Genomic DNA, 24510 nt, shown 5'->3' with positions numbered 1-24510 from the left:
TTTTAGTGGCAATGTGATACTTATTTGACAGTTTTCAACTGTGACTTTATTGCTACTATTAGCAACTTAATATAATTTACGAAAACATTTTATTTAATAAATGTGTGACGCTTTAATGTAGAACAAGGAATTTCTCTCGTAGATAGATATATCTCCAAATTTAATATTTGTGTAGACAAATCTCGCTTAACTTTTCAAAAGGTCCTAAGTAACATTTTTTTCATGAATTAATTTGAATAGCGCAATCGACAGAACAACATGAAAGCTTTTGATTGCGCTACTCAAATTAATTCATGAAAAAAATGTTACTTAGGACCTTTTGAAAAGTTAAGCGAGAAATCGACTCTTAGCTTTATATAATTCTACATTAAAAATTGAATTAAATAACAAATGATTTAACGCGATAACGGCACTTTAAACTGTAATTTGTACAGACTTTTTTTTAATCGGATAAATAAATCTCCAATAGTAAAACAGAACAAAAATGAAACTCACTTCCAAATATCACCTTCCCTGGTATCTTTTTCAATCACCCCTGCTTCAGGTTCGCGCCATCGAAGTTTTCTCCTTTGCCGCCCAACACTCGTCCCAGAAGGTCACCAGTCTTTGTTCCTTATTTGAGCAAAAATCTTTGAAATCACGCAACATTCGCAGCTGGAACAGTTCCTCCGAGTGGGCAATCGCCAGCGATTTCCACTTTTTGTTCGGTATCATGTGATTCCAGGACCATAGAAAGCCCGTCCTCCGGATGGCGTCGCAATCGTCTTTGGTCTTACTTCCCGTCACATGGCGCGTGATATATGCTTCGTGTGCCGCGAAAGAGATGTTATTCTGCATCTGTGATTCGTAGGATGCCGAGTAACGATTAATGAAGTTGGTGGGCTTCTTCATAGTGCTTCCACCGGAAGCCAACCTTTGGCGGGATTTCAGGCCTTGGTTCGAGTTCGGAACCAGAATGAACATGTTTCCAGTACAATGGACGTACTGATAATCCAAGGACACCTGGTTGGACCCAGTTTTTGTCTCGACCGCACAACGCATAAATCCAAATCTGGCTACAATAGCTTCCTGAAATAGCAGCAATCGCTTTGGCCACGTCTCTTTTTTGAACTCTTCAAAGAGGAAGCTTCGTTTTTGCTTCAAACAATCGATATCCAGTGGAATGAAGATAGGTCCCCGCAATGGATCACTTTTTTCCGTGAAAGGCTCAGCCAGCGGATCTGCTGGAATGGAAACCAGCTGAAAACCTTGTGCCCGACGAGACCATATCTGAATCAAATCACTCACTATCGGACCGGACGCGGTGATCCATTGGACAACGATTTCGAATGCATGTCCTGGAATCATTTTCTGGTGGTATCGAGCATGGCCCCATTCTATACGGTCGGACTTGTTGTTCACGTCAATGTCGAGGTGAGTCTGTTTGTAGAGTGGTCGATCGACAAACTCTTCGTTGAAATCTATAGTTTCTCGAAGAAACGGAGGCACACCAACATCAATTGGATCAATCGGTTTCTGCAAGTCAGGGTGTTGAACTTCCACTTCCATCCATTCATTTTCAAAGGCCTCTAAATCACCGAGGGGCGGCAGATAATCTCGAGACTCTTTGTTTTGTTGCATTATGTAATAGAGGTAAAATCCTGGAATCACTGGTTTAGAATATTCTCCTGAAGCATGGCAGATCATCCGGTTCCTAGAAAAGGTAAGTTGTCGATTATAAGTTTATTATAATTTATAAGTAGGCCCTTGCATTATTAAGCAAAATATGCCGAATTGTTTCGAATTGCTATATATTTGTTAGAATACCAAACTAGACGTAAACAACAATGCGTAATCGATCTTTTATTAGGAAATGATTGGATCAGGTGTAGGAAAGTAGGAAAAACGTTCGTTACTTCACCATTATTGAAATCTGCCAATTTTTCGTAACTTTTTTTTTGACTTTCGACTCTAAACATTTCCGAATACCTACTTCAGACCAGATTTTTTAAACAGCATTTCTTCACTAGGTATTTCGATTATTTTCCTATTTTCTTATGCTTAGATTCTGCATTCTAGGTTTTCTTCATTTTAACCGTACTAGTACTGGTTAAGGAAACTCATAAAGCATGAGTGATTTATCAACAAACAATCACTACACGAATTAGGGATGATCGGGGCAATATGGGCCGCCTAAGGAAATCAATCCGAAAAGCGCTGAAAAGCTCTAAAAATCATCATTAAGGATTTTTACATTTCATATTACGTCGATGAATGATGAAAAATGCGTTTGAAAATTGTTGGAATGCACTTTTGAAAATGTATTGATTTTAATGTGTGTTCCCGACTATACGGGGCAATATGGGCCACCATTTGGGGCAGTATGGGCCACCCATTCAAAATGTTTTTTGGGAGAGAAAAGTGTCGTAATATGGATGAATATGATATTCCGACAACAGTTTAGAGTAGTCTATACAAAATGAGATTAATAAGCCGCACAACAACGGACCGAACCGATTTTCCACTCTTCACCGTTTGCACACATTTCACATTTCAATTGGTCTATGGTCATATGGCCGAATAGTTGAAATACGTTTCCTTATTAAGTGAGTGACAAGAGAAGTAAGAATTATGGGTTCGTAGTGGGAATCAAGAAGTGGAAAATGAGATAGCGAGTAGCAAGGTAGGAGGAAGAAGAAAGAAGGAAGAATCAAGGAAGAAGAAAAAAAGGAAACGAGAAGAAGAAGGAAGAATAAAGAAGGTAGAAGGAAGACAGAAGAAGGAAGAAGAAAGACAGAAGAAGTAAGAAGGAAGAAGGATAAAGGAAGAAGGAAGAAGGACGAAGGAAGAATGAAGAATGAAGGAAGAAGAAGGAAGAATCAAGAAGGAAGACGGACGAAGGAAGAATGAAGAAGGAAGAAGGAGGAAAGAAGAAGGAAGAAGAAAGAAGGAATAAGGAAAAAAGGAAGAAGGAAGAATGGGTAAAGAAGAAGGAAGAAGGAAGAAAGAAGATAGAAAGAAGGAAGAAATAAGATAGAAAGAAGGAAGAAAAAAGAAGGAAAAAGGAAGAAAGAAGGAAGAATGTAGAAGAAAGAAGGAAGAAGGAAAAAGAAAGAAAGAAGAAGGAAGAAGGAACAAGAAAGAAAAAAATACAGAAGAAGTAAGAAGGAAGAAGGATAAAGGAAGAAGAAGGAAGGAAAAAGGAAGAAGGAAGAATGAAAAAGAAAAAAGGAAGAATGATGAATGGAGAAGGAGGCAGGAAGAAGGAAGAAGGACGAAGGAAGAAGGACGAAGAAAAAAAAGGAAGAAGGAAGTAGGAATAAGGAAAAAAGGAAGAAGCGAGAATGGATAACGAAGAAGGAAGAAAGAAGAAAGTAAGAAGGGAGAATGGATAAAGAACAAGGAAGAAAGAAGAAAGGAAGATGGAAAAACAAAGGAAGAAGGAAATAGGAAGGAACGAGGAAGAAGGAAGTAGGAAGAAAGAAGGAAGAAGGAAGAAAGAAGCAGAAGGAAGAAGAAAGAAAAAGGAGGAAGAATGAAAAATGAAGAAGGTACGAAGAATGAAGAAGGAAGAAAGAAGGAAGAATGAAGAAGGAAGAAGAAAGAACGAAGAAGGAATAAGGAAGAAGGAATAATGAAGAAGGGAGAAGGAAGAAAAGAATAGAAAGAAAGACGAAAGAAGGACGAAGGAAGAAGTTCTCTGTTCTCAGTTCACTTTTCTCTTCTTTTCACTTCTCACTTCTTACTTCTCATTTCTCACTATTCCCTACTCGTAATCAGGGGTCAATTTTCAAACGGTTTTTACGTTGAGGCGGCGATACCCCGTTTGGCATAATGCCATATGGCATAATGCCGTTTGGCATAACGCCGTTTGGCATAATGGCCATTTGGCATAAGGGCCGTTTGGCATAATGGCCATTTGGCATAATATGTATGCGGTGTCAAATTGAAGGCCATTTGGCATAAGGGCCGTTTGGCATAACGACCATTTGGCATAATTTGTATGCGGTGTCAAATTGAGGGCCGTTTGGCATAATATCCATTTGGCATAATTTACATACTGTTCCAAATATTTGCCCAGGAATCTACTTACCATCATCGGAGGTGAATTACTCCGATGATGCTAAGTAGACTTTAAAGCTCTAAAGATTATACAACAATTTGCGGTACAACATTCCGCGGTAATCCATTTATTGATGTACCATATTGCGAGCATTACCATTGCGCAATATTCCATTCTGCGTTTTGTATCATTCCGCAGTTAAAATTATTTTGCAGTGAATCGTTTTGCTGCCAATACACGAGCAAATAATTATTTTGCAGTGAATCGTTTTGCTGCCAATACACGAGCAAATTCGAGTATTCAAAGAAGGCAAAATAACACATTTGGCCTTATACCGGGCAAATGCGAGCAGTTATAGAAGGCAAAATAACACATTTTGCCTTATAACAGGCAAACACGTGCATCACGAAACGGTACACCATATAATTGTTGATACAGTCAATCCTCCATGAGTCGATAATAAAGGGACCATCGGCTCAGGGAAATATCGAGAAGTGGGATATATAATCCTTGAAAAGCTTCTCGAGCAACAAAAGTCAGCCAAAAATGGTGCAGCAACTTGTTTGTGACCAAATCTGGCCACAGATGAATTGCAGTAATCTATGTGAAACATGTGCTGTTAGGGTTTTTCAAGGGACCATCGCAGAAATCCATAAGGGGCCATCCACAAAGTACGTCACGCTCCTAGGGGGGAGGGGGGGTTCCGAGCAGCGTGACGACTCATACAAAAATTTTAGAGGTTTAATACAAAAAGTGTGACGAAGGGGGGAGGGGGGTCGAAAATCGCCGATTTTTGCGTGACGTACTTTATGGATCTTCCCTAACATATTTTATAATATGGCATAACTCGTTTCCATGACTCGATATCGAGTCATAGAACATCGTCTCTTGAAAGGTTCACTTTATATCCCGCTGAAGATTATTCACTTCAATACTTTATCATTTTCATTTCCTATAATTCACCCTTCTTTGAAACGCGAGCAGTTCTTTGTTTATTTCAATGGAATTTTTGAACTGACCATTTCTTGAAAGCCTTGATAGCAAAACTTTTATTCACTTTTTCTGTAATTTACCCTTCTTTTTGCATATGAATTGTTGCAAACGGCAATTAATTTGGAACCGTATATAAATTATGCCAAATGGCCTTTATGCCAAACGGCCCTCAATTTGACACCGCATACAAATTATGCCAAATGGTCCTTATGCCAAATGGCCTTCAATTTGACACCGCATACATATTATGCCAAATGGTCATTATGCCAAACGGCCCTTATGCCAAATGGCCATTATGCCAAACGGCGTTATGCCAAACGGCATTATGCCATATGGCATTATGCCAAACGGGGTACCGCCCGTTGAGGCATATGTGGAGTATTCTCTTAGATCATATAACTTTGGCATGATAAAACTTGTCAATAAGCTCAAATATTACCCTACTGCCCCCTTCGAATTATTTTCTAAGAATGGCGATTATCAACGTCATATGGTGAGGGAGGGAATCAGGTCAAGCGTTGCGATTCTTACAAATAAAATAACTTATCCATCCAATAAGTGTTACAAGTATAAGGAAAGGTATCTAAAACAAAACTTACCTCCTCATATCTTCAAGAATTTCAATTGGATTGCACGGCCCCTCGATGTGTTCTTGCAGCCACGTTATTGCGTCATACGAGACAAACGTGCAGGACGGCATGCTTGGCGCCGGTCCCAGGAAACCAACCCCGTGGATGGGATTTTTAAACGCGTCGAATATTTCCTGCAGTGTGGCAGTAGGTTTCAGCTGTTTGCTACCCTCGATGCAAAAATCATCGCTGTCTTCCGGTAGACCTTGTTCCGCAGGTGAGTTTAGCGTCGACAAAGATATTCCATCCACAGTGGTTTTTCCGCCCGCCGCACTCAACTGCTGTGCTGCTGCCTGAATGTTTGCCTTGTCCAGCACCTTAGATCCTGACCGTGTTAGCATGCTGCAAGGATTGAAGAGCGCAACGGTTATCATCGAATAATAGTTTACTTCTAACAACATGCAAATTTATTTCTATGTGGCATCAAGCAAGGCGAAAGCTATTTTTTGATATTTTTTTGTTTTGCATTATACAAGAACTAACCTGTTACCATTACTGTTATTATTGCGATCTTGATAGGAGTAGTTAGCACTAGAATCATATCCATTACCAATATAAAACATTTTATTCACAATGCCGTGCTGCAAAAAAATAAAAATTTTGTGTTTCAAGCAATTTTGACAAACAAAAATACAAAAAGAAAACGAACATGTTAACACTGATAAAAAGGATGACAAGAAAAATAGTTTGTGAAAATTGAGAACATATACCTAAGTGATTTTATAGTGCATATAAGTACAAATCGCAGTGAATATTCAAGAACACACATTTAGACCAAACCCTCAGAGTACTGTATAGTGTACAGTCAGAACAGCATGAAATTTCGACAATATGGCGCCAGGAAGGAGTGAAATTAAAGTTTATCGTTCAGATATAGCTATGATCAGGGTTTGCAGAAATCGTTCTCAATAGATAACGAACAACGATAAAAGAGAGGCAAAAACCTCTTCGAATCATAAAACCATGAAAACAAAACTATCGCACTATCGTATAATACAAGTTGAAAAAAACTGATTCGGAGGGGGGTTGATAAAACGCACAGCTGTTTAAAACAAGTTGCAATGCATCATCAGAACCAGTGCCCCGCAATTGGGGCTTATTAAAAGAAATTTATCATGGGTTGTAGCCCCCCGAATCAGTTCATTATCGTAACAGCTACCGAAAAATGTCTCTCACGGTATGCTACTATCGAGAGTGTATACTAGACTGGCCCAGATTACTATGGGGAGAAAAAAATGTTGTCGAATTCCACGGGGCACCCCCCAGAATTGTGTCTTTGGGTGAGAAAATCAATCTCTGAAAATTTCAGCTCAATCGCTTGTTGCATAAGCTGGCGCATTTGATTTGAAGTTTGTATGGGGATTTCAGCCAAAATGTATAGGAAAATACACCTCCGTCACTCATTCGATCTGGAAATTGGTTCTGATTGCTCGATTGACCTCAGAATTACAAAAACGGCAGTTGGTATCCTACAGAACAATTTCACAGAACATTGCATGATGATTAAATGAACTTTTATATAATTTTCGGCTGATTTATTAGGAGCTGATTTGTGTATTTTTGGGTTTTTTGATCGAATCGCATCAGCCAAAACCTATATAAAAGTTCATTTAATCATCATACAATGTTCTGTGAAATTGTTCTGTAGCACACCAACTGCTGTTTTTGCAATTCTGAGGTCAATCGAGCATTCAGAACCAATTTCCAGCTAGAATGAGTGCCGGAGGTGTATTTTCCTATACATTTTGGCTGAAATCCCCATACAAACTTCAAATCAAATGCGCCAGCTTATGCAACAAGCGATTGAGCTGAAATTTTCAGAGATTGATTTTCTCACCCAAAGACACAATCCTGGGGGGTGCCCCGTGGAATTAGACAACTTTTTGTTTCCTGGGCCAGTCTAGTGTATACAGATAAGTGAGAGATTTTCTCATTCTCCTTTAGATTTAAACCCTGGCTATGATAAAGCTATGGTCCCGTGACGGCTGTATAGAGAATCAAATCGACCAAATCTGCGTCAGCCGTGAATGGAAGTGGATCCTTCTTGATGTACGGAATAAAGTTAGTACCGATATTGCGTCTGATCATCACCTCATCATTGAAACGAAAAGTACGAACCCTGCTCAGTAGCCTGCCGTGGAGTCGAGGGAAATTCAGTATTGTTTTGTTTCTTCGTGAGGGAGTTCTCTTGTCTCCAACAGATTCAACACACGCCGACTGGGAGATGCACGCTAAAAATGAACTACTCAAAATTGAGTCGAATCCGACTCATTTTCATTAAAAGCGGGACAACTCAAAATTTGAGTAAAAGATACTACTTCAATAAAATGATGATTGCACTTAAACTAGGAGTCTGTTTGTCGTAAAATGCACTTAGACAGATAGATAAACTTGATTCGCATCTGTCGTATTAAAAATTGATGGAAGGCCAAGCTTAACTTTCGCGAAATCATCATTTTATTGAAGTAGTATCTTTTACTCAAATTTTGAGTTGTCCCGTTTTTAATGAAAATGAGTCGGATTCGACTCAATTTTGAGTAGTTCATTTTTAGCGTGTGCCACGGTAAAAATGTGCTTCGTAGAAGAACTATATCTATAGATTCGTGTTCAAGGGCGTAGGCAGAGGGGGGCAGGGGGAGGCAGTCGCCCCCCCCCCCTCTAAATTGTGGAAAGATTGAACGGGTACTGAAATGAATTCCCTCAAACATGTGCACTTTACGATCCAATCATATACAGAAATAGGTGGTTGAAATTCAAGGATTCCCAAAACTTATTAGGGCATCCAGGATCCATAATATATGAAAGTTCAAAACAACTCGAAACATTTTGGGCTCAAGAATTCTCCTTGAAATCCTTCTAGAAGCTCCCCTAGGAACTTCTGAATTCCTCCGGAAAGTTATCCACAAATTCCTCTGAAAATCGTTCGAAAATCCTTCTCATGTAATTGTAATTCCTTCTTATCTAGAAACCCCCACTAATTTTTTTAGGAAAATCCTTGAAGATTTTTTTTCTTCTCTCCAAGATTTACTTCTAGATATTTCTTCGGCTATTCTCTCTTCAGGAAGAATCCGGCATTTCCTTCAGGCATGCATTCGAGAGTTCCGTCAAGAATACATACGGAATTTCTTCCCAAAATTCTACCAGAAATTTCTTCAAAAATTTATGACGGAAATCCTCCGATTTAGCTCCATAATTTCACTTGTAAAATTCTTCTAGGAATTTCTCCGAAATTCTTCTTCATCTAGCATTCCAATCTGGAATTCTTTTCGCAATTACTTCAGAATATCCTTCAAGAAATCCTCTAGAAATATCTTCATGAATTTCTCCTGGAATTCGTCCAAGTATTTCCCCAGAAATTCTTACAGGTATTTTTTCGGGAGTTTCTTCAGGTACTTCTCCAGGAATTCCTTCAGGAATTTCTCCGGGAGATTTTCCGCGGAAGTGTACTAGAATTCCTTCCGGACTTCACTCAGAATTTACTCGGATATCTGCCAAGAGTTCTTCTAGAAATTTCTTCGGAACAATCTGCCGGGATTTTCTTCAGCAATTCATCTGGGAATACTTTCAGGATTTCATCTGGGAATTTCTGCATTAATTCCTCCTGGTATTTTTCTGGGAATTCCTTCAGATATTTTTTCGGAAATTCCTTTAGGAACTTCTCTAAAAATTATTTCAGGACTTCCATGTGGGAGTTCCTCCGGGAGTTCTTCCAGGAGTTTTTCCAAGAAATTCTCCGGTAATACCTCCAGGAACTTCACAGGGAATTCCTGGGCGATATTTGGCAGGAATTTCACGGGAAATGGGATTTCGGAAGTTCCTTCAGAAATATTTTTTCTCTTCCTCTAGGGTATTCCACCGGATGTTCCTCTGAAGTTCCACCAGTAGTTTCTTCGGGAATTCAATCAGGCTTTCTTCCAGGAATTCATTTAGCATTTATTTAGGCATTTATCTACAAATTCCTCCAGAAGTTCCTCGAAGAATTTCTCTGGGAGTTCTTACGGGAATTCCTCCGGGAGGTTCTTTGAGGAATTCTTCCATGAGTTCCTCCTGGAATTCTTACGGAAGTTCCTTTGGGAGTTCATCCTAGAATTCTTACGAGAGTTCCTCCAGGATGTCCTACGGAAATTTTTCCTGTAGTTCTTCAATAAATTCCTCCAGAAGTTCCACCGGCAGTTCCTTCGAGAATTCCTCTGATAATTTCTCCGGAAATTCCTATAGAAAATCCCCCGGGAGGCAATTATGCGAAATTTCCACGGAATATTCTTATTCTTAAAAATTATGAGAAACAGCACGAAATTATTTGAATTATTGGAGGGAATTCTGCAGAACTTATAAAGAAGTTCGTGAAGATTTTCTTGGAGTAAATAATGGTGGAATTTTCAGATCAATTCCCGGTAAAATTTATGGTGGAATTCCTGAAGACACTGCCGAAGAAGTTGCTGGAGGCATTCCTAAAGAATCCCTGATAGAATTTCGGATAAAATGCCAGGAGCAATTGTCGAAGGAATTCCTGGAGAAAGCTTGCATATTGATTTTATTGCCTTGTTTATAATAAATATTATTTCAGAGAGGATTTGTTTAGAAATTCAGATGTATGGTTCTAGTTTTCTTAAACTTATGGAAGAATGCAGGATTTTTATAATAATTGTTATAGCCGATTTTATATTCTTTCTGAATACTAAGTTCGTTAATATTTTTCTCACTTTATTTAAAAATATCTGATGAGCAATAAATCACGCATTTTCAAATCCATTATTGTTTTAATCATTATTGTTTCGATTTGGTTTGGATTTGGTTTCATGTGTTAATATTCATTTGTTTTTATAAAACTACTATAAAACTACGATTTAGAAGACCAAAAAAGTTGCCCCCCCCCTTCTCGAAATCCTGGCTACGCCCATGCCGTATTGCAGATATTCCGGAAGGTGTCAGTATGGAAGACCTATTGACAGCCATCAAGAACGCCTTCATCGCCACCAGCGTGAATAACCTGGGCGAAATGCGCATTGCGCACCCATAAAAAATAATAGATCACCGATAAGACCTGGAAGAAGATAGAGGAGCGAGTTGAAGCCAAAGTCGCGATAGACGCAAATGGTCAGATATTGACCGACCCAACTGCCCAGCTGAAACGCTGGACCGAGCACTTCAAACAACGTTTCAAGTGGCAGCCAGGCCACCACCAGCTCTGCATGATCTGCCTAGGATCCGGCGTATAATATGCATCAAAACCGAAGCTCCATTTCTAGAGATTCAAACAGCCATCCAAAACATGAAACCGAACAAACCCCAGAGTTGATCGCATCATCCGCTCAACTGTTGAATCGTTTATTTCGTAATATCTAGGACACCGCAACCTTGCAGAGTATCTTAGTGAAGGTGACCCAACTGTATGCGATAACTGGTGAGGCATTTTGTTGCGATGTACCGCTCTCAAAGTTTTATTCCTAGCCCGGACTCAGGAAAAGATCGATGCGACTCTCCGGCGGCAACGAATTCCGGAAGATCCTGTGTGAACCATATTGCCACGTTCCGTATCATTCTGAATTCCAAGAGTCCCTTTACTTGGTAGTCATTGACGACGAAAAAGCTTACGACCGTATCAAACATAACAATATGTGAGGCGCCCAGAGACGCAAGGGGGTTCCTTAAAATTTATTGGCCGCATCAAGGCACAGTACGAGGCCTTCTCGTGTGCTGCACAACGGGGTATGGCCGATCCCATCCGGGTCGTAGCCGGTGTGAGGCAAGGATGTATTAATAACAATCATTAATTTAAAATTCAGGTCATTTTAGGCTGGGATGTATACTGCCGTCATACGCATATTTGTCCCATGTTTGCTGGGATTTCCTATATATATATATATATATATATATATATATATATATATATATATATATATATATATATATATATATATATATATATATATATATATGCGACAACTATGCGTAGAACGGCAGTATAACATGTATAATCTAATCGCTAGAAATCGAGATATTGATAAATCATGACACTTTGGTATGTAAAACCAGCGGTATTAATTATTTACCATGGGTGTATAACACTCCTCAATGCATAGGTAATACATACAATGTAATCTCCTTAATGCTGCTCAGCAGACTGCGTCCGTTTGCGGAGACCACTGTCGGCGATTAGCAAAGCGGTTTTTGAGAAGGACGATCAACAATGGATCAGATGTTTACTCTGCGACAAATCCTTGATAAAGTCCTGGAATACAACTTGCAGACTCATAATCTGTTTATGGATCATGGATCATATCTACTATCTAGTACTATCTGTATAGCCTCAACTATGTACTTTGTCTGGGTAAAGTTTATGATTAATCAATTTTCGCCTTCTCCCTCTTCATTGAGACAAACGGCTCTACTACTGCACTGTTTCAATCTATCTTAGGTCTCATACGAGGTTGACACTTCGTCTGCAAATTCGAATACTTGATTTCGAGCTATCAATCGTTGAATGCATTAGCCTAATCAGTTTCGTTGGAAACCATGTTCAGACATTTTTTATCTGTAGCACCCCGCTGCGACCAGGTATTGACAATTCCTACCACAGATTATTTCTTTTCCCTGAATCGTACGCTGCATTAAACAGCTGGTGAGTATCCAAATTATTCCCGGAATTTATTAGGGATCATGCACAGGCTAAACAAATGATACGTTGTTGATCACCCTCACATAAACATGACCTGGGAGCTTGGAACAGAATACATATCTGGATACCTGGTTGGCTATAGTCGATGCGCCTATGCCTGCCGTATTGTAGAGTCTCATAATCGTCGATTCTGGGCGATGTTCCAGTATGTTAGTAGCCTTCCACGAAGTCGCCGGCATGTTCCTGGAAGAAAAAATAGCTTCCGGTTCCCTGTTTACGCTATTCTTTCTTCCATCATTCACATTAACTGAAGTCTACCGCAATTTATACGTTTCACGAAGTTTTCTTCTTTGTACACTTGATACAGCTCGTGATTCCTGCGTGTACGTACTCCATTGTCTAGTTCCACTCCGAGTATTGAAATAAATAAATAACATCAGACTAAGGCCAGAGTGGCATGTGCAGTACATAAAAGTCTTCTCCATTCAACTCGGTGCATGGCGCACGTCGCCAACCACGCAATCTACGGAGGGTTCGCAAATCGTCCTTCACCTGATCGATCCACCTCGCTCGCTGCGCTCCTCGCCTTCTTGTTCCCGTTGGATTGTTGTCGAGAACTATTTTCAGCGGATTACTGTTCAACAATCTGGCTACGTGCCTGGCCCACCGCAGTCGTCCGATTGCAATTCGTGGTTCATTCGCCTCCTCCACGTTCCGTCCGCCATCTACACCCCATCATAGATGGTACGCAGCACTTTCCTTTCTAAAACTCCAAGTGTGCGTTGGTCCTCCACGAGCATCGTCCAGGTCTCGTGTCCTTAGAAGACTACCGGTATAATGAGCGTTGTGTAGATCAGTTTGGTACGGTGGCGAACTCTAACGAACGGTGGCCGATCCGCTTTGTTTTGCTCTTCAATCTGATGATGGGTTCCTCTATCTTCTCAAAGTTACGTGCTATATTATCTATGTCGTCGGCATAACCAAACAGCTGGATGGACTTTGTGAAAATCCGCACCACTCGTGTCAATCCCTGACCGTCGTATTATCCCCTCCAAAATTATGTCAAATAGCAGGCACGAATGACCAACACCTTACCGTAACCCTCTGCGCGTCTCAAATAGGCTCAAGAATGCCCTTGAAACTCGAATTACGCACATCACCCGATCAATCTTCGCCTAGATCAACCATGTTAGTTTATCCGGAAATCCGTGTTCTTGCATAAGCTGCTATAGCTGGTCTAAAGTATTGTACGTAGCACTCTTCGCTTGTACTTAAAACCCCCGAAAGAAACGTCCACGCTTCATGTATGTAAAGGGCCACTGGTAGAATCAGAGTCTTCTACGGAGCAAAATTCGTTTCCGGCTGCACATTGTGGGACCTAAGCTGGTTACGTAATCCGTAGAAGGACCTATTGTCAGTAGCAATACGCCTTCCCCTCACGGAAAACGTCATTATGGCATGTCAAAAGCGTTCCTCGATTTGTAGGGGTTATCACGCCTATCTACAGTGTAGGAGGTTAAGGGTTCGAATCTCTCCAAAATTGTGGATTCTTTTTCGTAAAATAATGTCCATTTACCCATTTCCAAAACATGCGCTGTGCATATTCACTAGAGTGGGGCGTCATGGTCATTTTTTCAAATCAATGGTTTTTCGAAGCCATTCTGGGTCCTGAACAACTGTGCAGAATTTGGGACCGATTGGTTGCTTCCTCGCTTTCCGCATCACGTTTGAAGTTTGTATGGAAATTAGTATGGGAGAACGTATATTTTTGCATTTCTACTACTAGAGGTTTCAGTTCATCGTAAACCAAGTGCCACATTGCGTTAAAGTATAACCCAAAGGATGCCGAAAAACTTTGCTGAAGAAGGCACGTTGCTGGAACGTCCACGAAAAAAGTTATAACGCTTCAAAGATTGAGTGTTCAAACCATATGCAAATATCGTTTATTCTGCCAGCACTGCCGAACTACGTAGACCAATAATGTAACTGAGTGTTATTTCAAAATAATTGATCTTATAGGGCTTTAGAGCTAATGGGAGCTATCCGGAATCATTTCACAAAGAAAAAAATAGGAAGATGGGTTTTGCTCTTCGATAACCATAGGTCGTCCGGTAGTGCTGGCAGAAACATTGATTTCTTGCATATGGTTTGAACAATCAATTTTCGAAACGTAATAACATTTTGTGTAGACCTTCCAGCTACGTAATTTCTTCTAATTTCTTTTTCGGCATCTTCCAGACTATATGCTAACGTATAGAGTCACGTGATCAGTGATAAATTGAAACCGCTAAGAGTAAAAATGTAAAAAAGTACGTTTTCCCATACTAATCTCCATGTAAATTTGAAACGCGATGCGGCATACGAGGTTGCAACCAATCAATCCCATATTTTGCACAGTTGTTTGGGGTCCCAAAACGATTCAGAAAAACCTTGATCTCACTTGATCGGACGAAGTTTGCGTTTTTCCATACAACTGCGCCCCACTCTAATATTCACAGTCAAGATATTTACCAAAAATGATTTTTCGTACGGCCGAATTGTCGAACAATATACAATTAATTTGTCAAGTAATTCAGTTGAAAGACGACTCAGTAATAAACATTGATGTGATTAGCCATACGGTATAGCTTCCAAGTAAACTATTAAAAAAAAAATGTAAATTTATTCATTGTAGACACCATAATCACGAATGTGAGGAATCCACGTTTTGTTGCAAACCAATGTCAACATAAATAAATTGAACTGAGAAATAATGGTGATTAGAGTGGTTTTGAGTGTAAATTCACATTTTATTAAAGAACCAACCTATTTACCATCATCAAATTAAAACAATATCTATTGAAGCCATCGATTCAGAATTTGTTATTCTACAGGATACAATTAACGGAATAGCAACGTGTCATGCTTTATTCAAAATCACTAAGAACTATTAACCACGTGTTAGCAAACATGGGAAAAGACTTCGAAAAAGATAGAACAAATCTATATCGAAGAAAAATTAATTCTTTTAAAACCTGTATATACAAAAAGCTAAGTTAACCAAATCTAGATGCATAAATAATTGCGTCAAAAAAAACACAAGCCAATTTGCAAGCACGAAAAGCTTTTCAGCCACAACCGAAATCAAATTCACAAAACTAGCATAAAAACCTTAATCGAGGCTTCTCCGGAAGCCGATTGCTGCCCACTCGTTCACGGTACGGCTGGTTCTGCAAAACCTAGGACAAAATGTTACAGCGAGAATTCAGTAACTGCATATTAAACAATTTAACTGAATGTGGGTGAAAAAAATCAAAATGGTGATGATTTAGGGAAACTAAAATTTAAACCGTTCACCTTTACAAATGATAAAACTGAGAAATTCAAATCAGGACGGGGTAACCAATTGTCCGGAAACGAGAACCTTCACCAAAATTACAACAAAAAAAACAATAAACGCTGAAAGCAACTACTAGAAAAGCATATAGTAGAGCTGTAAGTAGATGGTAAGAACTAAAATGTATAGGAAATAGGATACCAAAGAAAAAAAGGGGAAGATCAACGAACAAAAGCAAGGATGATATAATGATGATAGTTTACGGTTTGCACACCTGATTAGGTGGTGGACGAGAGATTATGCTGGTGCTGTGTCGTCTTTTGGTCAGGTGGGATGGCGGGCCCTGGAAGAAATTTGATGTGCATTTTGCTGATATGTTTCTGCAATAAATTATGTATTCTAGTGTATGGTAAGAGGTACACAGGTGTTGCAGTTTTGATTAGAAAAGTAGAAGTAGATATTGAGATGAGAAAGGCAACTAATTTGCACATAGGAATTAACACGGTATCTACGGATCGTTTGTTGTTGGTCACTGGGATTCGCTGCAAATAACTCATTAGTGTCACACACAGTAATTTTGTATGCTAGATACGGATTGTAGTTCAACACGTTCGGTATAAAACTTGCCAATTCGGGTGAAAACATAGTGTAATGCGGTGTAATCTCTTACCCTCGGTTTTCTACAAGGAACCTTTTTGATCTTGTTCAAATGTAACTCCACAAACTTTATGAACTCATTGCATACATGTTTTTCGGATGGGATTGGTTTGTTTTCTGTGTAAATATCGCACCGCTTGGTCGCTCCTTCCATTATTTTCTTCATGGCAGGATCTTCTTTGGGAAGGAGGTACATTCGGTAGCGCCAATACTTCATACTCTGTGAAGATAACATATTGGTCATATTATTATTTTTATGGACTATTGAAAATCTATTTGAACTTCCATAAAAATAAACTAACTTAAAAATAATTCAACTCGAGATAAAATGAGCAAATTTCAAGAAAACATACCTCAAGCATCTGGAAATCGGTATCACCACGAGTGCAAATATATTGGTCCATATAATTCCAATTGAAATTTTCCAACTTTTCTGTGGTGAAATTGACACCGGATACTTCGTAGGTATCATGTTGTGGAGCATGAAAACGATATCGGTAGTCAACATTTATCGGTGGGTAAGGATGCCTATAAGTATTTATGATGTATTATAGTTCTATGTTGATCGATGATTCATGTAGGATACCTTGGCCGATATCGAGTGACAGTTATATTCGATCCACTCAAAGATATTTTGTGGAATATTCTGCCAATCGATAACAAATATTCTTGGGATGGCTCTTGTGGCGGACGAATTCTTAACACGCTTGACTGAAAAGATGTTTGCAGTTGACCACCACAGCATGGAGCTTGCTGTGGATTCGTCGATGTTTTGTCGGGTAACACGATCAGTTGAAAACCCTGAAAGTTGAAACAAAAATACTATGATTCTTATCACATTACGACATAACATCATCATACCTGAGCTAAACGCTGAGATACCAGTTCCCTGAAAACTTCTTCCGTTGATAGTGGTTTTTTGTAAATGGCACGGTTTTGAGCGAAGTCAGCATTCACGTCATCCGGAAGTAATGTATAATCCGAAACAACGTAATCGTTATGAAGCGACCGTTTGTCCGGAAAATAATCGGTTGTTATCGGTAGACATGCGGGAATGGTTAACGATTTCCAATCGACACCTAATGTTAAATTTCATAACGGAATAAGTAAAATTATATTTACGATCGGTCGGGGTTGTTTTGTGAGATACCGAACCGTACAGAAAGTATACCCCAAAGTAACATTTTTATGCAAACTGAAACATACTACGAAAATAATACACAAATACACAAACTGACATAGTTTTGATACTAGTTATAATCTAGTTTGTTAGATTCTATAAAACGTTGATATCAGAACACACTATCGGTTGGTTAGTTTGACATATAAAAAAATATGTGTATGTTATTAACATGGCTACGGGCATTTTCAACTAAGACAAACTTTCTGAGATGTTTTATACCTACTCGATTAGATTCATACCTCATAGTACAATCAAATCATGACTACCTATTGCAAGCAACTACAAAAATCCTTTATGAAAACATAAATGATTGTCTACTTCGTAGTGAGCATACTGATCAAATAATAATGAATAATGAAAACCGTGACTTATGAACTGACTCGTGGATTTCAATTTTATTTAATTAATTTTATTTTCAATTAGGTGGGAACAAATAGTTCATTCATTCATTTATTTAGTCTACATCTATACAGATAACACTGAATCAACAATTAGACGCCACAATACACGGTTCGAGGCCGCATCTCTCCATCCTCGAATACGCCCCACGCTCGCCAAGTCGTTCTGCACCTGGTCTGCCCATCTCGCTCGCTGCGCTCCACGTCGTCTCGTACCTGCCGGATCGGAAGCGAACACCATCTTTGCAGGGTTGCTGTCCGGCATTCTTGCAACATGCCCTGCCCATCGTACCCTTCCGGCTTTAGCTACCTTCTGGATACTGGGTTCGCCGTAGAGCTGGGCGAGCTCAAGGTTCATTCTTCGCCGCCACACACCGTCTTCTTGCACACCGCCAAAGATGGTCCTAAGCACCCGTCTCTCGAATACTCCGAGTGCTTGCAAGTCCTCCTCGAGCATTGGGAACAAATAGTTGTTACTTCTTTTATTATATTGATCTTTGGATAATGATAATAGGTACGAAGTAAAAAAGAGATGAATAAATATATAAAATCAAAGAGCTCACCTGTTTTTATAAATATTTTTCTGGAAAAGTTCAATGTTTTTTTCCATTACTAGGTATTTTGCATTCCCTCCTTTTGAGCACAAGAATTCGAGAGGGGAGGAGACAGAAGAAGAAAACAATATTTGTTCCAGCCTTATTAGACCTTCAGAAATAATTGATTGAGAGTTGACGTAAAGTCAATGTCAACTTTTCTCCACGAACAGCCTAGATAGCCGTGTGGTGTCGGCAGCCGGTTGTCTGGCTAATAATAACGCTACGGATTGCCTGTTCCAGTGGTAGAAGTCCACCATACAGGTGTGATGCGGCTTTATGCTTACCGTGCCTACGAATGGTTGGTTAGGGGGTCTAATAAAAACCCAACCGCTAACGGAGCCTGTGAAGCACCAGCACACCCTTCACAGTATTGAGCCCTTACTGCGCTAACCGGAGCTATGGCGTAGTTGACTTTTTGCTTCTCCGAAATAATCGGCTACTCTTATTCAATTTGAACTTACGGTTTAATAAGGGTGGGATTATGAGTATGTTTTTAGTTAGTTTATCATCAAATTGTTACCTATATGAATTCGCTTTATGCGTTTTTCACAGTGTACTCTGTGTTTCGTCTTTGACGATCTTGATACGATACCGACTTGGTTTCATCGTTGCTGTTCACATAAATGTTGAAGTTGTGGAGTGTTTTATCTTAATTCGCAATGGATACAGTTAAGATAGCTCAAATCAATCATTCAGCATAAAAGAACAGTAACGATTAATCTTTGTAGACTTATGCAAAATGGCAAATCCCAGTTGGCTTTGGTGCAGGAACTCTATTTTCGCAGCCTAGTGAACCCGGCTTTCGCTGTTAACCGGGAAATTAAAGAATACCAACCGTGTAAAAAGTATTGGGTGTAATTCATAACAAAATTATAACAAGGGGAGTTATTTATTCCAGAAGAATATTGTAACAGTATGAGTTATAAATTTGGCTAGTTAGTTGTTAATAACAAAAAATATATCGAAAATCCCTCTAGCCGTAACACAATTAAATCAGAGGCTGATACCTTCATATCAGCATTATAACAAACGTTGATATAATTATCCTGTAAAAAAAAATCTACTTTCAAGGTAATTGCCTACATCACGTAAAAAAATCTGGTACGCTACAACGACGGATGTCCATCCATAATGTAGGCAATTAACTTTGTACTAGCTTTTAATGTCGAACAAAGATTCAAGTTATACTGGAGGTGATTACTTCTGCTTTTTTCCAATATCTAAAATTATTTTGTGTAAATATACATAACTAATGTTGTTATTATTTTGATATGAAATAAAACTGGCCGAAGACACAATTTTTTCGAATTATCTAATTATAACAAATGTTGTTTCAAATAACAACCATTGATAGACTTGAGCTATTATTTTGTTATGCATTGCCGATCGGGTGTGCTGTCACAATTGATGTAATTGATGGAACGCCCGTCAGGAAATACGTCTATTGTTCGGTTTATTTACCACATCATGAACCATCCTCTACGGATGCTTTCAAACAAGTTGTCATTTATTGCACTTCAAAAGGCCTTCCGCTAATTAGGCTATCCATGAGGACATTCAGCGATGGGACTGACAATCGAAATCAAAACAAAGTGTGTATGCAGTTGAACGGAACTCACTTCTAGTGTAAACCGCGCTTAACATTTTCTTTTGAATTGTTCTGTCAGTTCGGTCAGAATCTGTCAAAAAATCAAAAAAGGTAAACAAAAATCGTCAGCTGTTCGCAGCTGTCTTATGGATTGCCTTATTGTCGGCAGTGATGCTAATGCTCATCACATCACCTGGGGTAGCTCTGATATCAATCTGAGAGGCTCCAGCTTGATGGAATACTTAAGTAGTACCGAACTTGGTTTACTTAACATAGGCAATCGCCCAACCTTTATGATATCTAATAGAGCAGAAGTATTAGACATAACTCTCTGCTCCAATAGAATCAGTCACGAGTTGACGAATTGGCATGTGTCAGATGAGGAATCCATATCCGACCATCGCCACTTCTACTTTGATCATTTGAATGTTACTTCGCAGACCTTGCGTTTTTTTAAATCCTCGTTCAACCAACTGGGATCTCTATAAAGAGTTGCTCTTGTCAAAATTTCATGGAAACTTCTACCGACTTGGATGATGCCGTTGATACTACAACGTTGCATATCGTGGAAGTTTTCGAAGAAGCTTGTCCTTTGCGTTCTGTGAAAACCTCAAGAGGAACTCAGGAAGCAATGCAGAAGGAGCTGGAACAGACGCCATGCAGCAGGGACGGGGTCTTTCAAGTCGGCTCGGAAAGCCTAAAAGAAGGCTCTTCGATCTGCTGAACCATCCGGCTGGAAAAACCCTTGTGCAAATGTTTCCAATCTGAGTGAAGTCAGAAAATTAAATAAAATTCTTGCGAGATCCAAGGATTTCCAAGTTGGCGAAATTCGCAAGTCAAATGGCGACTATACTTCTTCTGACGAGGAATCATTAGAGCACCTATTTGATACACGCTTCCCTGGATGTGTCGATATAGCATCTTCGGATGTTCCTGATGTCTTTTCATGTAGCTACGGGTCTTGGGCTCAGGCTCGTAGAATCATAACTACTGAATCGATTCAAAGGGCTCTTAACAGGGGACGATAGGATCTATCCCGTTCTTCTTCATAGGGGTTTTGAGCATATCAAACATGTTTTGAAAAAAAAAAAACTTTTAGTGTGCAGTTTTGCTACTGGTTATATTCCCATATCCTGGCGGGATGTCATTGCAAAGTTTATCTCAAAAGGAGGACGTGCTTCGTATGAAGAAGCAAAGAGTTTCAGATCAGTCTGACCTCATTTCTTCTGAAATGCTTAGAACGTATTATCGATCATCACATTCGTGATGACTGTTTGACAAACATGCCTCTTCATGTTAATCAACATGCTTATCAATCTAGAAACACAAGATTGTCTACGACATCGAGAAAGCATTTGCTCAAAAGCAATACCGTGGGGCATCGAAATCCATACACTTAAGCACCTTAGTATATGAAAAAGTCATTAGAAAATAGGAATCGAATGTAAATAAAACGTTTGTCATTGACACAGGCGCATGAAGGCTTCTACTTTTGAAGTGTTTCACATTTACTCATTAAAAACTACGAAAAACTTGATAAAATAATGAATTAAATCAACTACTCCTGACTCGAAATCCGTCCACCGTGGACGGATTTCGAATCAAAGGATCTAAATCCGTACAGCAATTTCTTCACTAAATATTTAAATTGAAACAGTCTGATTGACTAAACTTCCACTGTAAATAGTTCGATACGCACCTTGAGAAGCGATCCCTTCCATTTGTATTCCGCTTATCTTATGTAATGATTGCAATTAGCAATTAAAACACTCGTCAGACCGCATCGTGCTTTCGTGCTGTGCGGTTCTTTCTCTCTTTGCGGAAGGAAGTTTTTAATACTACCCGAAGCTATTTTAATTTCAACGGTGCTTCTTAGCGCTATTTGTACCCACTGATCCCGTTACGATCTTTGCAAGGACCCGTGCCTTCGTTTTACGTTGGACCCGTTTGCGGAAGTAAAATTCCGACAAGCGGTGGTAATCCTGCAGGGACACCGTTCTGGGAAAAAACCTCTTAGAAGGTCACGTCTCCACGCTCAGCAATGAGTATTAACAAAAACAAGAGGAAGGGGGAGTCTCTGAATTCTCCACTTCCTTCAAAGAAACAAGGTTTCAAGACCGTCCTGCCCAAGCGCGGAAAAAATAGAAGGAAGCTGAAGAATTCAGATATTCCTTCTAACTCTAATATCGGAAATAATTCTTCTCCAATCGAACTGAGCAATCAGTTCGATTTGATTAATGATGAAATTGAGCAAATCGAATCTACCTCTAGCCCAGGTGATTCGATTCATGCGAAAAAGCAAAGGATTCCGCCAATTGTGGTATCTGTTGCCGAGTTTTCTGGCTTCCGGAATGAGATTTTGAGTAACCTTCAGGGGATCAAGGTTTCATTTCAGATTGCTAGGAAGGGTGACTGCCGCGTTTTGCCGGGATCCTTTGACGATCGCAAACGTCTTCTTCACTATTTAACTGAGAAGCGCCATAAAGTCTTCACATACGACGACAAAACTGAGCGATTGTTCAAAGTCGTCTTGAAAGGTCTCCCCAGTGATGATAAATCACTGGATGAGATTAAAATTGAAATTTCTCAATTACTTGGATTTTCACCAGTCCAAGTAATTAAGATGAAAAAGAAATCCCACTCTGGTACTTCCCAGAGGGGCATTTCTCAAGAATTTTATTTAGTTCATTTTAACAAAAGTGAACTAAATAATATGAAAAGTTTGGAAAAGGCCTGTATTATGTCTCATGTCCGTGTTACATGGGAACATTTCCGCAGGCCTGGGGGAAATTTCCAAAACCCTACCCAGTGCCGTAAGTGCCAAAAGTGGGGTCATGGAACCAAACATTGTCACATGGATGCTAAATGCATGATTTGTGGTGGAACCTCTCACGCCAAGGACGCATGTCCTGTGAGAGAAGATTCCAATAAATTTAAGTGCGCAAACTGTGGGGGCAATCATAAATCCAATTTCTGGGAATGCCCTTCACGCAAAAACGTTTTGAATTCCCGTGCAAAATTGATGACGGGAAATTCCAATCGGATCCCAGATTCGACGGGTAGAAATTTTTCAAACGCTCAAATTTCGAAACCGGTTACCGGTCGAGCAATTCATACCCACCACAATTCACAAACAAATTTAGCCGCTCGTCAACGGGTAGCAAGCACTTCAGTAAATTCCAATTTTTCCAATGTACCTACGTATGCAAACATCGCTGCTGGTAGACAAAATTTCTCTTCTCAAAATGAGGTTTATACCCATGTCCCAACGGAAAATAATGGTCATGTTGCCGATTCAGGTAGCATGACTGCTTCCGATTTTGATTTTTTAACTGAACAATTGCATCACATGATTGATGCAATGTTCAAAGCAAATACCATTCCTGAAGCTGTTCAGGTTGGTATAAAGTACACACAAAAAATTGTTATCGGACTCCGTTTCAATGGATCCAAATAATTGTGTGAAAATTCTAAATTGGAATGCCCGCTCTCTTAAGGGTAAGGAAGATGAATTATTCAACTTCCTTTCAGTTCATAATGTGCATATTGCCATTATAACTGAAACGTATTTAAAACCAGGACTCTCCATTAAAAGAGATCCAAACTATTTTATCTACAGAAATGATCGTCTTGACAGCGCCTGTGGTGGGGTCGCCATTGTCATTAATAGACGTATCAAACATAAATTATTTCCTTCGTTTGAAACCAAAGTTTTTGAAACCTTGGGAGTTTCTGTTGAAACAAATTTTGGACAATTTTCCTTCATTGCAGCCTACTTGCCTTTTCAATGTAATGGTCAGCAAAAGAATTTGTTGAAAGCTGATCTTCAAATTCTGACTCGCAACAAATCAAAATTCTTCGTAATTGGTGACTTCAATGCCAAACACCGTTCATGGAATAATGCTCAAAGCAATTCCAATGGTAAAATTTTATTTGAAGATTGTTCTGCGGGATATTATACTATTCAATATCCCAATGGACCAACTTGTTTTTCTTCCAGTCGAAATCTTTCTACAATTGATTTAGTTTTAACGGATTCAAGTCAGCTGTGTGGCCAATTGGTAACTCATGCTGACTTTGACTCTGATCACCTTCCTGTGACATTTGAAGTCTCACAAGAAGCCATTTATAATCCAAGCAGCACTACTTTGAATTATCATAGAGCTGATTGGGATTCTCTCAAAACGTATATCGATAGGAATTTTGATGTTGATATTCCTCTCGATACCAAAAGTGATATTGATAATGCTCTCGTATCTTTGGCAAATTTAATTGTCGAAGCCAGAGGCATTGCAATTCCGAAATGTGAAGTTAAATTCAACTCCATTATTATTGACGACGATCTTCAGCTACTGATCCGTCTTAAAAATGTGAGAAGAAGGCAATACCAAAGAACTCGCGATCCCGCGTTGAAAGTTATTTGGCGAGATTTGCAAAATGAAATTAAAAAACGTTTCGCTATTCTGAGAAATACCAACTTTGAGAATAA

General features: G+C 39.3%; 1 protein-coding gene across 6 annotated transcripts in view; it reads right to left on the bottom strand.

The window, feature by feature from the left end:
- The window catches only part of LOC134211084 (GATOR complex protein Iml1), a 55105-nt gene continuing 30595 nt past the window's right edge, over window positions 1-24510 (bottom strand). For 2 of the 6 annotated variants that reach the window (XM_062687676.1, XM_062687677.1), the window contains 8 exons: window positions 17118-17335; window positions 16843-17057; window positions 16610-16784; window positions 16270-16476; window positions 15874-15942; window positions 6148-6245; window positions 5635-6006; window positions 1-1693 (listed from right to left, as the gene is read on the bottom strand). In XM_062687676.1, the coding sequence (XP_062543660.1) occupies window positions 541-1693; window positions 5635-6006; window positions 6148-6245; window positions 15874-15942; window positions 16270-16476; window positions 16610-16784; window positions 16843-17057; window positions 17118-17335 (2507 nt within the window). In that variant the 3' untranslated portion in view covers window positions 1-540. Of the gene's footprint in view, window positions 1694-5634; window positions 6007-6147; window positions 6246-15433; window positions 15502-15873; window positions 15943-16269; window positions 16477-16609; window positions 16785-16842; window positions 17058-17117; window positions 17336-24510 lie in introns of all 6 variants that reach the window. The other 4 variants (XM_062687681.1, XM_062687682.1, XM_062687678.1 and 1 more) reach the window with 3 other exon arrangements.

This window comes from Armigeres subalbatus, chromosome 2 (assembly GCF_024139115.2).
Source record: "Armigeres subalbatus isolate Guangzhou_Male chromosome 2, GZ_Asu_2, whole genome shotgun sequence".
Classification (NCBI taxonomy): Eukaryota; Metazoa; Arthropoda; class Insecta; order Diptera; family Culicidae; genus Armigeres; species Armigeres subalbatus.
Note: the sequence above shows the minus strand (reverse complement) of the source record. Positions and strands in the feature narration are given on the sequence as shown.